The sequence below is a fragment of the Cyrtonyx montezumae genome, unplaced genomic scaffold, assembly GCF_038088225.1.
Source record: "Cyrtonyx montezumae isolate F1298 unplaced genomic scaffold, pur_monq_1.0 scaffold_7, whole genome shotgun sequence".
Lineage (NCBI taxonomy): Eukaryota > Metazoa > Chordata > Aves > Galliformes > Odontophoridae > Cyrtonyx > Cyrtonyx montezumae.
In genome coordinates this window covers 30,725,271-30,738,224 of record NW_027072078.1, presented here as the reverse complement: position 1 = coordinate 30,738,224, position 12,954 = coordinate 30,725,271, and the positions used below count along the sequence as shown (strand labels likewise).

At 43.9% G+C, this 12,954-nt stretch overlaps 1 protein-coding gene across 1 annotated transcript in view; it reads left to right on the top strand.

Moving 5' to 3' along the window:
- The first annotated feature begins 4,791 nt into the window (after nt 1-4,791).
- NXPH2 (neurexophilin 2) overlaps nt 4,792-12,954 on the top strand; it is a 29,507-nt gene continuing 21,344 nt past the window's right edge. The window contains exon 1 of the mRNA XM_065750372.1: nt 4,792-4,866. Within this exon, the coding sequence (XP_065606444.1) occupies nt 4,813-4,866 (54 nt within the window). The 5' untranslated portion in view covers nt 4,792-4,812. The remainder of the gene's footprint in view (nt 4,867-12,954) is intronic.

Below are 12,954 nucleotides of genomic sequence, written 5' to 3'. Positions count from 1 at the left end.
TTTTGTGTCAAGCCATAGTGTATAAATTGTGGAAACTTAACTCTTCTACCGATTTGTCTTCTAGATCCCTTTGTATCAATTCCTTTAATATTTGCTCAACTATTTTGTCTGTCATCATATTTTAATCAACTATTGCTAATTTCCCAGATTTCCTTTTTTTTTTTTCATGCACGTTCATAAAAAGGTTTGCAATGTACTGATTTGCATTACCACCTGCCTCTCTTTAATTGGTTTTAATTGGCGATCTGCTCTCACTCGTTTTCTTCCTTAGTACTACTAGCATGTCTACTGAAAAGATGCCATTGGTCCATAGAATTTGACCTGGTGTGCTTTTTCATTTGCACACAGATGTGTTCATTGGTGAGCTGTGTGATACTGGCTTCATTTTTAAACTTCTTTGGCTATGTGGATACTATAGGAGTTCAGAAGGAGTCAGTGGGTACTGATGACACTTTCAAGATCAAAAATCAGAGTGTACAGAGGAACAACAGCTCAATACTGTGATCACTTGGAGCCCTCTGAAACCAAGCTTTAAATCTAAATGTGTAATAAACTCCTTTGAGCTGCTGAACTAGAATTTGTCAGTGGTTCTGCACGGATCCATTAACTGAGTTAGAGCAGCAGCAGTAAATAGCAGTAGCAGACTATTATTCTCTATTTAGACTGCTTGTGACAGAGAGACCTAGTCCGCTAGTTGCAGTGAGAAAAGGAGTTAACTGATGGGATACAAAATTCCAGTGGAAAGGCAATCTCTGTTTCAAGCAAAGCTTACAGCTCTACGTAAAGACAGCTGAGCACCTCAGATAAATGAGGGAACCACAAATGAAGAAAAATCAGGAGGTAAACGGATGGATGGAAAAGGAAGAGGAAATGCTGCTGTTAATGCAGCTATAGAGAAAAAGTGGTGAAATTAAGATTTAGAAACCGTATGAAGGACACTACATATACACTGCATACAGAAAAAAAATGATTTTACACAGGCTGATTTTCTTACTGCATAGCTAAGACATTTAAACAACTCACAATGATTTTAAAAATAAAGCAAGAACTTTATATTGACCAAATTCAATGAATAGAAACATAAAAAGAGAGGCTGGCAACTGGGGTTCTTAATGTCACAGTGTCAGGAGTTCTAGGCCTAGCCAGATAAAAAATAAAAGATAAGCACAGGCCACAAAAATGACAAAAAGGATTGATAATGAAAGCCAATGTGTTTATTAGAGGTCAGGAAGTGTAATAAAGTGAGAATCATAAAAATTCAAATGGAAAAGTAGCCAACGTTCTTCAGCCTCATAAAGGAGTATATGGAAAGAAAAAAAAATGCTAGGCACTATTTCTTTAGGATGAAGAAAGAACTGAGTTGTGCCCTAAAATAAGTCTTCCACATCAGTTTTATATATATATATGAAGATTCTGGATATTATGCAAATCCAGATCATACAAAGGGCAGGGGAAAAAAAAAAGGAAAATGGAAATGGAAGTTGTGTTCAGAGAAGTGTAAACACAGAAGCAGTCACACCTTCTGCCCAGAGTTCAGAAATAACCAACATGGAAAACTGCAAGTCAGGCAGGAAAGATTTGTAATAGATCTTTACAGTCAGGAATGGTGTATATGTAGGAGAAAATTCAGTTCTTCTCCCCCAGGATGAGAAACACAGTATCAGCAAACATGAGCTTCAGAAATGGAAGCTGGAAGGAGCAAAAAAAAAAAAAAAAAAAAAAGAAAGGCCTGAAAATGTAGGTGAATAGCAAATGGGATAAATGTGTTGGGTTGTGGATTTATTTATTTATTTATTTATTTATTTTTGGTGCAAATAACTAATAAAGTTCATCAGGATAAAACTAAAAACCAGCCACTGAAACGTGTTGGTGACACAGAACTGTCAGCAGCGTGGAGGATCTGAACAACATTATTGGAGCAATTGAAACAGAAGAAAGGAAGAAGAGAGAATCCCACAGCATACCTAGTCACACACACCAGGGACCACAAGAAGAATTCTAGTGGAAAGTTGAAGTTACTCTTTACAGCAAAGCAAAGGAGATGCACTACAGTCAAATAAATGACATAGTCAGCACATACCTTATATAGTTGAGAACCAGGAGCAATGGTCAAAGCCGGTGCTTTAAATCAGCGAGGAGGACATGGGAATTGAGTTAGGGTTGAATGACAGATGAGTCCAATGTTAACTACAGGTTGAACTTGTTTGTGCTTATAAACGGCTTGACAAAGGAACAAAAATCACTATTGACTTTGAGCTAGAGGATGTGTGTTAAGCGAGTATTTTTCACTGTCTCAAAACAGACCACAGGCTCCTCCTTCACTTTTTCCAGCTGTATCATCAGTTCATTTATGGAAGAGCAGGATTACTTCCTGCAACTATTATTTCTTGAGATTAAGCAACTATTTTGTTACTGTGCCTTAAAATTAGACCAGAAAATTTTCACTTCCCCAATTCAAATGATGTTTGAAGCCAAAGCCAGGCAGGGAATGCAGAGCTCAGCCTTACATCCTCTTCTTAACCAACACTGCTGTGACTTTTCTGGGAAGTAGTACAAATAACAGTACTACTTATCACTTACTGCGCATGGTACTTTTCATCTTCAAAGAGCTATACAAACATTTGCAGCGGGTTAATCTGGAAGAAGTATGATTTAGAGCCAGCTTCTGATAGCTTGTGTGACAAAGTTAATGTCATTTAAATCGAGTCTGTTTGTACTTAATAGGATAGAACTACAGTACTTTAGTTTAAACGCTATTGTTCCATTAAAAGCCAATTACAGAAATTCAGCTTTCCTCGAATTTATAGAGCCCGGCTTTTCATTTAAAAAAAGAATCTATCTAAATACTTCATCCGACTTCAGTCTCCGTAAGTCTATCTAATTGCATAACACTCTTTTCACCCCGCTGCATAATGCAATTCGTCACGAGGAAACGAAGCCCTCGCAGCGGCTCTGCGGGCAGTGAGGCACTGCGAGCAGCAGAGAGCGCCCGAGGAGTTTGCATGGGCTGCGGGCAGCCGAGGACGGGCGCAGGATGCAGGGCGAGCTGAGCGTGCTGCCTGGGATCCTTCCACTCACACGGGGTGCCATAGGGAACATCACTTCTTCAGGCCCGGTAGGAAGCGAGTTTGGGGCTTAGCATCTGAGGTGTAAATCCTAACGTAGCTTCTGCCGATTATTCTATGTTAGAAAAGGAACCGTGTGGGTTACGTTGTAGCGTGCAAGTTGCTCCCAAATAGGGCCTCCTGATTTATTTCCATCTACTCCAGACGCAAAGAGCACAATAACACTATTTCATAGAGCAAATTTGCAGCTACAGAACACTGCTTTGCAACATAGTCACCCCTATGCACTTTTGCCAGAGATGAACGAGAGCCTGCATGCCACGCTCCTAACAACTTGCTCCAGTGGAGGTGACCCACTGCCACTGTTGCTATTGCTGAAACACACTGCCCACACCTCACCGTACACACACCCACTGTTTGGTCTCCATAAGCATTCAGTGAGTGTTAGTTGAATGTCAGTGGGTTCGATTTTTCCACGTGGAAGATATGAGGATCACAGAATCACAGAATTGTAGGGGCTGGAAGGGACCTCTAGGGGTGTCATCGAGTCCAACCCCCTGCTAAAGCAGCTCCCTAGCCCAGGTTGCGCAGGTAGGAGTCCATGTGGGTCTTGACCTTCTCCGGAGAAAGAGACTCCACCACCTTACTGCGCAGCCTGTGCCAGTGCTCTGTCACTGCACTGGGAAGAAGACAGTGACACACTTCTGCTCCATACACACTTCCATGTCAGACACCATTCCGTCTGACTGCCCCTCTGTGCTGCCATCTGTGACACAGCAAGAAAATATCATGGAATATTGGTGAGAAAGTTCATCATCTACTGTGGTACCCCCACCATCTGCCTCATGGGACAACATTATAAAATAGGAGGCATTAGTTTCATGCATTGACTCGGTGAGCATCACCGGTTTGGGTATTTCTCTGAATCCCCTAAGCCTGGTGTGCATTAATGTGTGTTTGAGTGCTTCTGTTCAAATTTAGTTTCCATTTCATAGCCGTGCAGTTGAGATGTAGGTTCCTTTGCTGCAACTGAGCATATTTTCTCAAGTTAAATAGAGGAATTAGGAAAAAAAAATCAACTCAGAAGGAATGGAGATGCACTGGCGCAGGCTGCCCAGGCAGATGGGGGAGTCACTGTCCCTCGAGGGGTTCAGGGAGGAGGTGTGGCACTGAGCGGGCACGGTGGGGTGGGCTGGGGTTGGACCTGGGGATCTGAGAGGTCCTTTCCAGCCTTCACGATTCTGCGTTTCTACGCTTTTAGGAACTCAGTCTTGTGGCCCATTCGCGTGCCGTGTTTCACGAGACACCCAGCAGCAGTTCCAGGGCAGGAACCGGTGGGACACAGAGGGCTTTGAAAGCTGAAACCTCTCCCCCGGCTCCCAGTGCCTCTCCACCACCGGCATCAAACTTGCCGGCGAAAAGGGCCGCGGGGCCACCGCAGCGCCCGACCCCAGCCAGCTGCCCGGGGGCTGAGGGGACCCCCGCGGTATCAGCGGTGCGGCCGCCTCCTTCCCGCCTCCTCCCTCCCCCCTTCCCCGCCCGCCATGGCCGCCCGCGGAGCGGATCGGAGCGGTGTGGAGCGGCGGGGCAGTGCCGGGGGCTCTCCCCGCGCCCTGTGAGGGGACAGCGCGTCCCCGCGGCTCCGTCCTCCCCCCCCCCCCCCCTTTCCCTCCTCCCCCTCCTTCTCCCCGGAGCGGAGATGCGCGAGGCCGGCGCGAAGGGATTCGCCCGGTAGACGGCAGCCAGCATGGTGCACCTGCAGCCGCTGCCGCTCGTCGTGCTCCAGGGCGTCCTGCGGATCGTAAGTGCCCCGAGCCCAACTTTTGGGGGATGGAGGGGGGGATGGGAGCGGCTGTGGCCGTGTGTCGGTGCGCACCGGAGGGGTTCGGTGTGTTTTAGGCTCAACGGCGCCGTGTGGGATGCGGGGCGGGGGGGAGAAGGAGCTGCTCGGAGCCGTTCTCGAGGTCACGAACGGAATGGTCGTGTTGGCGAGAGCCGGCGGTCTTTGCAGAAGGCGTAACGTCGTTTCGGAGTCGTTTATTTTCAGGAGCTCGCAAAGTTTTGTGGCCGCGTGTTAATCGACCCCGAAGGGATGGATTAAACTCCCTCCTGGACGGCCCCGGGGCTCGGATCCGGAGGAGCCGCTTTGAAGCGCAGCTCCGGTTCGGTGCGGCGGGACGGAGCTGCGAGCGCAGCGCGGAGGGGCTGAGCACAGCGGGGACTCGGACACGGCGAGCTCCCGCACACCGCTTTCTGTTTCTTAACCGTCTATCCGAGGGATTCATGACAACCCGTAGCGGCGGTATCGCCGCGGTGTCGAGAAGTGAAGGATGAGCGCGGTGCAGAAGTTGCTGTCTCAACAGAGATGGCACGCAGGCAGCTCCAGGTGGATGTGGCACCGAGCGTTCCTTCTCTGCATTCCTCAGCTGCAAAGTTTCCGAGGCAGTTAGTTTTTGCTGCCTGCGTGGCTGAAATATCAGGATCTCATCCTCGTTCTGCTTTTGCGAGGTGTTTGAGGTCTGCTTTTTAATGGTCATCGGCTATTAAAAACTGGTGGGAATACATTGCAGCACACTGTTACCAGAACATCTGGGCAACCTCTGGTTAAAGCTACAGCTCCTTATAGATGAGCATCTGGTTAAAGACATAGCTCCTTATAAACTGAGGGCAAACCTTGGTGCGAGTGTGATGCACAGAACACGGGTCTCAGTGCTGCTCTTTGTTCTCTGCACAGCACTCGGGGTGCTGGTGGCTCCAGGGGGCTGTTCAGCACATGCAGCAGGCAGGCACTGGTGATGCTCATCCCTGACACTGGTTTTTAACCTGAGAACATGCTTAATATTAATAACAATGCAAAAAAGACCCGTGTAACAGCCAATGGAGAAAACAAACACGGCTTTCCATGTTGTAAGACAGCAGCACTACAGTAACCTAGAACTGCTGCCGTCACTCACTGATTCACAGTCTTTTTCTTTAAATGCAGGGATACTACAATGCAAAATATTTTTGTGCCCATACTCTACGTATTAATGATGCCAGAAGCACTTTGTTTTATTTTTTTTAATTGAACTTCACACTTGCTTGGCTTTCAAACACGAAAGGGCATTATCTACGTATTCTAAAGATGCACAGCTCTGGAATACAACTCCACAGAGTCGAGGAGATGCTATAGGTGATGTCAGTTAATCTCACTGTGACTCAGAGCGCAGAGTTGTGTGTCTGCATACACACAGTAACCAGTATCATTCAAGCACAAGTTGACATTTGGTACTCTTAACAGAGGATGGGTATGTTTTCGTAATGCTTTTCTGAGTCGCTTTTTCACTAATAGATGGTGTGTCAGTACACATATGAACACATATATAACACACATGTATATGTATTCTAGCTACTTTTCATACTGGGGTACATTAAGAAGTGGGGGTGCACGTTGTGGTGTCAGTTGGAGGTGCCAACTGTACAAATGCATTCAGTTTAACTTAGGTTTACCTTGTGCTGGCTGACAATAATTTGAAGTGCTCAGTCAGTGCATGCATTATTGATAAGAAGATGAAAGACTGTTATATTGTATTGTCACCAGTAGGTACTTTGTCATTAATTGTCATCAAACTTTTCATTTGGCCATAATTGCTCAACGCTCTGTTAATTATCTCTGTATAAATGAAGGAGTCCTACATACTTGAAAAGACTGAGGTATTAGGTAATTCATTTTAAAGAGTTCTTAAGAATAGGCTGTTAGTGCTTGGTTATTTCCTTCCTGTTTGATTAATTTTCACACTCATAGGATCATGTTTCATAACACAGTTTATATGGGGTCTTTAAGATGCATGAGACTTCTCCCTTCAAGAAAGAGAGAAAGGTGTGTGTAGGGGTGGACATAAGAGGGGCTGTATGCAGGTTTGGCATCCAGTCTGCTGCACCTCCAGATAGCTGTCTCCGTAAGGCACAAGCACATCAGGAGCTGTGCTTCTCTGGGGTAATCAGACACCCCCACTGATTATTTATTCCTGCAGCTGTGCAGCCTCAAAGTAACAAAGCATTACAGCAGTGTGTTCCAGTGCCTACTGCTGAAGGTGTATCAGCAGTCTGAGCAAGTACCCTCTTGTGTCTGTCAGTGAGCAGAGCTGTCCCCACATTATAAACCTAGGAAGGTAGTTATTTTACAAACGCTGTGTTTGTGTTGATGACAACAACAAAAGTAGATCATTTTAAGATTCTTCTCCACTCGAGAATGAAGTGCAGCTTCAACTTTATGTGAAATTTAACGAAGCTTTGGACTTTGAAAAGGATGAAATTTTTACATATGATGAAAATCATTTTGTTTCACAAGAAAGCCAAACATTTTATGGAGTATTTAGCAGTTAAAAGCCCTCAACAACTTAGTAGAAGAGAACATTTGTACTGTGCTGTAGTATCGAACGATGCTTCACAAGCAGAAATAGCTTGGAAAGTGAGATAAATCAGCATCTCCATCTAAAATACATCTGTGATGTGCAGTGTAGGAACAGAGGTGTCTTCCTCCTGGCTACTTAATTTTTGCCCCCATCGCCTTGTGAACTGGCTGCGTATTACGTACCCTTGCAGTGAAAATCAGAAATAGCCACTGCATAAAAGTCCAAACTCAGTTTCAGAAAGCTGAATGCTTCCCTCTTGTCATCTTAAAGCACACAGATGGAATTCCATCCCTCTTAATGTCCAGAAATCCATTTGGCCCCATGTTTCCTTTGGTGCATTTTGGTGTTTCCCTCGGTGCTGAAGGCGCTGCACACCTGCATCTTATTCTTCTGTAACTAGGCAATAGAAAAATGTAAGGAAGGGAGTGGAAGAATCTAAGTTTGGAGCTGGAGACAGCTGGAGAAGTGCTGAATGAGATGTGGTCATTCTTGGGCACTTCAGGGAAATAGTTGTGATAAGGAAAGGATCTGTGCTATTTGATTTCTGCTTTGGCAGAAACCGAGCAAGCTGCTCTGGTGCTCGGGGCAGATAGCCGCATGCAAAACCAAATGCAGCAAGGAGAGAGGAAGGGTCTGTTGCCTTTATCACAGAAATGCTGTGATAAGTGACTATCTGAAAGCAAGTGTACTTCACAGGGCAGTGTATTTGCTCTCTTATTGTCTCTAGTTCTGGCTTTTGCCTGCCTGTTCCTAATTCACTGCTTCGATATACAAAGCAGAAATGCTGGCCTTGAATTTTTCACTAGACCACAAGGAAAGTTCCCGTTTACGTGATTACTGTGCATCCATCCTGACCTTGATCTCCAAACATCCTCTTTTGGCCCTTTCACCAGAACAGCCTTTGCCTCAAACCTTAAATATGTGATGTTCTGCTTCCAGCAGAGCATCACTAGTGCTGAGTAAACCCACGAAGGATACATTTCACCCTATTAGAAGCCCTTTTCCACAAGTTAATATTTCTCATATAGCTTTTCTCTGGTACTCTTTAAGTTCATCTGTTGTTCATACTTCAGAAAGTGGAAGGGCAAGGGAGCAAGTAAGCACTGGAAGAGGAAATAAAGAGCTGTGAACGTGGATCCGTAGTTAAGACAAGGAGGTTTTGTCTGTGTGGTAGAGGTTTCAGTGCTGGTACAGAACTCTCTTCTCACCTGCATGGCAAAACTTACTGTAAATACAGAATTTGCATAACTTAATTCTACTCTACATTTTAGTCATTTTTAAAGAGCTTTACAAGCTGTAATTCTCGAGGCTTTCTCTTTGTTACAAATGACTGATATAATACAAGTTACTAATAGCAGGAAAGTGAAAAGGTAAGGACAGGGAGAAGTAATAATAAAACTGAAAATCTCATGTCTCTAAAAGCAAGTATATTGGGACTGATTATGGTTATTGTGACATTATAATGCAGAGGTAAGGTTATTTAGAGCGCTCTAATTGTGCTTCTCCAGATGTAGCATGTTAATAGTTTAAGTTTGTGACAATCATCTGAGAATTTCCTGGCTTTTCAATACTTTTTTTTTTGGTGATGACCAGGTATTTTCAAAACCACGAATCACCAGTTTATACTCAATTTCATCCTTTTGTAGCCAGAGTCTAAGAAAATAAAACAACGCGTAGAAATCCTGCTGTATTTGTGTTATTATTGCAGAGCTGTGAGGACTTTTTATGGATTTGATTGCAAAAGAGCTGGCTGTTCTGGAGAAAAGGAGCACTGGGACTTAGCTGTGGAGATGAATATGAGAGAGGAAGACAACAGGAGCAATTACTGCAGGATATGAGGGAGAGACAGGCACAAAACTCTGTGCAGTGAAAGTGGTGATACTGCGATTCTGCTACTGTTCTTCCACTGGAGAAGCTGTGGAAGTGGGTTGCTGCCAGCAGCCCTTCAGCAGGGGGCAAGCAGGAAAGGAAGGCTTGAGCTGTCTGCCTTGGTATGTGTCTTTGACTGCATACCTGTGAGAACCCGCTGTTTTCCACCAGCAGCGGTGTGTGCTGTCACTGCTTTTATCTCCTGAAAAAAGAATGGGAACCACAAAGCTTAGCAAAAAATATGGGACCCTGCATTTTTTTTTCCTCCAAAACCTGATTGCTTGGCTTCTTTCCTGCTTGCAAGCATCTACTGAATGCTTCTGTTTTTCTAAAGCCAATGATGTCCCTCAAGCCTCCAGTTGTTGCTGTTACTACTGAGTGCGTTGATCCACCACTACCAGCCTTAACCACACAAGGCAGAAACCACTGCTATGGTGTCTTGCTGAGAGAGAAGTTCACTGTGGTTTGTGCATAAATATGTCAAAGCAGCTTACAGACAGAATCTCAGGAGAAAAAAAGCATGTAACTCCTGGTTGTAGGCCACGTAGACCTGTTCTGGCTTTTCTCCTATATCAGAAAGTTAGTTCTGCGTGCAAGAAAAAGCTGTCTTTTTCTTTTTGTTTCTCTTTCCTTTTGTTTATTTTTAAAGGAGAAAGTAGCATAGCAGCTAAAAAAGAGCTGCTGGATCTGACTTGATTGGCTAGAGATGGTGTAGGGCAAATAACCCCAAGAATGGCACTCAAGAAAAATAATACAGAAGATGGTATATTTTTGGTAGGCTTATGTAGATAGTATAGAGACAACTAGCAAGAAGAGAGTGGCTCACCTTTTATGATGGTTGAGGCTCACCGTTGGCACCACACAGGAGGGATCTCCAAGAAAAGATCCTTCCCTGGTGGTGGTCAGCCCTTAAATGGGGTCTGGGAGAGGTGGAGCCAGACTCCACCCCTTCCAATCACACAGGTACATTGCCTTCACCTGTGCTCCTGTGGCTGAATCAGTACTTGCCTCAGGTGATCAATCAGTGGTTCAGGTCATGATTCAACAATTCCCATACAAGCTGATGGGGACATCTGTGGGGGATATGATGTGAAGCAAGGGAGGAGCAAAACCCAGTTCTTTGGTTTCTTGAGCAAACTGTGTGCCAGGGAGAAGACTAAAGCCTGTGTTGTTTTCCACTCATTAAGCTAACAAAATGCTAATCAGCTTTGTGGGTAGATTCATAGTAGATAATGTTACCTTTGTAGCCACTGAAGTGTTATCTGGTGCGTTAGGCAGGTCCTCTTTAATTTAGATGATCGAAACTGTTATATACAGTAATCACTAATTAAACTGCATCTTACTTTCTTTTAAACTGATGGATTTTTTGCCATTGGCTACTCCCAATATTATGACCGCTCAAAGCATAATAAAGACTGATGATACACTTGTTGGGCTGAGATAGATGCTGTGGTACCTCTGGAGTTGCATGCGAGACCCTGGTTCATCCCACTGCTGAACCCTTCTGTAGCTTACAGTAGTCATATTCCATTCCTGGAAACATCAATTTTTGATTAAGTTTTGAACCACACTTCTTACACTTCTGTCTCCTGTGTAAAAATCGTAGGATCATTTAGGTTAGAAAAGACCTTCAAGATCATACAGTCCAGCTGGGCTCTCTTTTTCTCCTGGAGATGCCCATCCGATCCAAAATACAGCAGCAGGACTAGGTAGAAACCTGCCTTGCTTTCTACCACCCAGGTGCACTTCGTTTTTATTATTTTAAAGTAAAACATACCTTATTTGTACAGAAAACAGGAAATTAAGTAGATACAGACACCTTTCCAGGATCTATTAGGGGGCCCATTAGTTCACACCTTGCTGAGAGCAGTCCAAACTCTCGGGCAGAAGACAATCCAAAGTCATTATCAGTTTGAATCCTGGATTATATTTGTATATATTTATGGTGACCAGGAATACCTTTCTGCAGAAATCTGCCTTCTGGTTCTAAACAACAAATTCTTTTTCTGGTTGAATAGCAAGATTAACATGGCAAAATCTATATAACAGTTCTTGTATCTTTGGTTTTGATGGGCTGGATTGTCTAGTCCAGTTCCAAGCAACTAGAATTTTCTCACTGATGCCAGTAAGCTGATAAATGCAAAGGAAATTTAGCTCTGTTCTATTTAAGTAGTAGAACTGTAGTCCTGAAAATACAAACCAGGAGTCACTTAAACTGGCTTGTCTTGTACCAGTGATACTCCCTAAATGCCCTGAAGGATGTTAGTGTTGAGATAAACTGGTCTGTGAGCAGGTATTAATAAACCTCCTCTACAAAGAATGTGTGCTATGTCCAGATTTGTCTTATCCACTACAGCTATTAAATAGAAATCTAATTATCTTTGAGGTCAGCAAGTGTTTTAGATCCAGCTGAAGTGCACAGAATGGATGAGCAGTTATTAGAGAGAGACTGACATATAGCTGACAGGCAACAGCATCACAGGAAGCTTGATTTCCATAGGAAATGGGCTAAAATAACATTCAAAACAGAAATGAGCCTAAAAGCCAAAGCGAACCTGCTTTGGACTTTGTGGGTTAGCTGCACTTTGGAGTTTTGGTTGTTACTGTGGAGGCTACAAGACATTTTAATCTTTCCTCAGCTTTGATGAAAACATGGGCTACTGCATAATTCATCTGGTTCAGGTTCCTCTTCAAAATGCTCCACTGCAAAAGAAGTAATCAATTTTAGTGGGGCAAGAAAGCCTAAACAAATAAAGGATTTTTTGCTCACTTTCTCATTTGAGAATTAACTAAGTGATCAGGCATTTTTCTACACTTCTGGAAAATTCCAGGTAGCATAAAGATAGCACAGAGATTATCTGTATCTCAGCTTTGAGTTAAGCACCTGCAGTTTGAATATGGTGCCTGAGATGGGATTTCAGAAGGCAGTATCACACCTGATGAAACACCCCAAGAAGGGGGTGCCCCTATTAGAAGCTTGGAAGCCCTCCTTTAGGCTTCAAGGAATGTTTCATTTCACTCTAGTCCAGCAGCCTTGTTACACTAAGTTGCTCAGCTTCACAAGCAACAGCTTGTAAGGACCAGTGAATAAACAGGTGATTCTCACACCTATCAGGAGCTGTACAGGGCACAATGTGGTAGCAGAATCATTGCAAGAGTTGTTTTTTCCCCTTCTTTGATCTTAGTCAAAGGTGTGTGAAAACCACAGTGTGGACTGGATCCTCCAGTGAGTCCTTGCTCTTCCAGGGTGATTTTAAAAGTGACAGGTTTAGGACTTAGGCATCTGTTATGGACCTTTGAAAAACTTTTTTTGCTGCCTCAAGCTCTCCCATTTACTTTGGAAGACAGACAGAAGGTATCCCCATATCTTCCTGTGATGCAGGATTGCTTCTGTGATATGCTTCCTAGTATTCTTCCTCCATTTGTGTTAAAAGGTCTTGTAACAGTCCCTAGAAATCTTCACAGCTGATGGCACTGTATTGTTTAGTAAGTTTTTCCTAACGTTATGCACAAAGTTTTCTTAATTCTTTCCTATTCTGCTTAGCTGTTTTCTATCACTACTGACGTATTTTGCTTTAGGCTGTGTTATTTGCCTGTTCCTAGGGATCTTTTCCTCAAAGATCTAC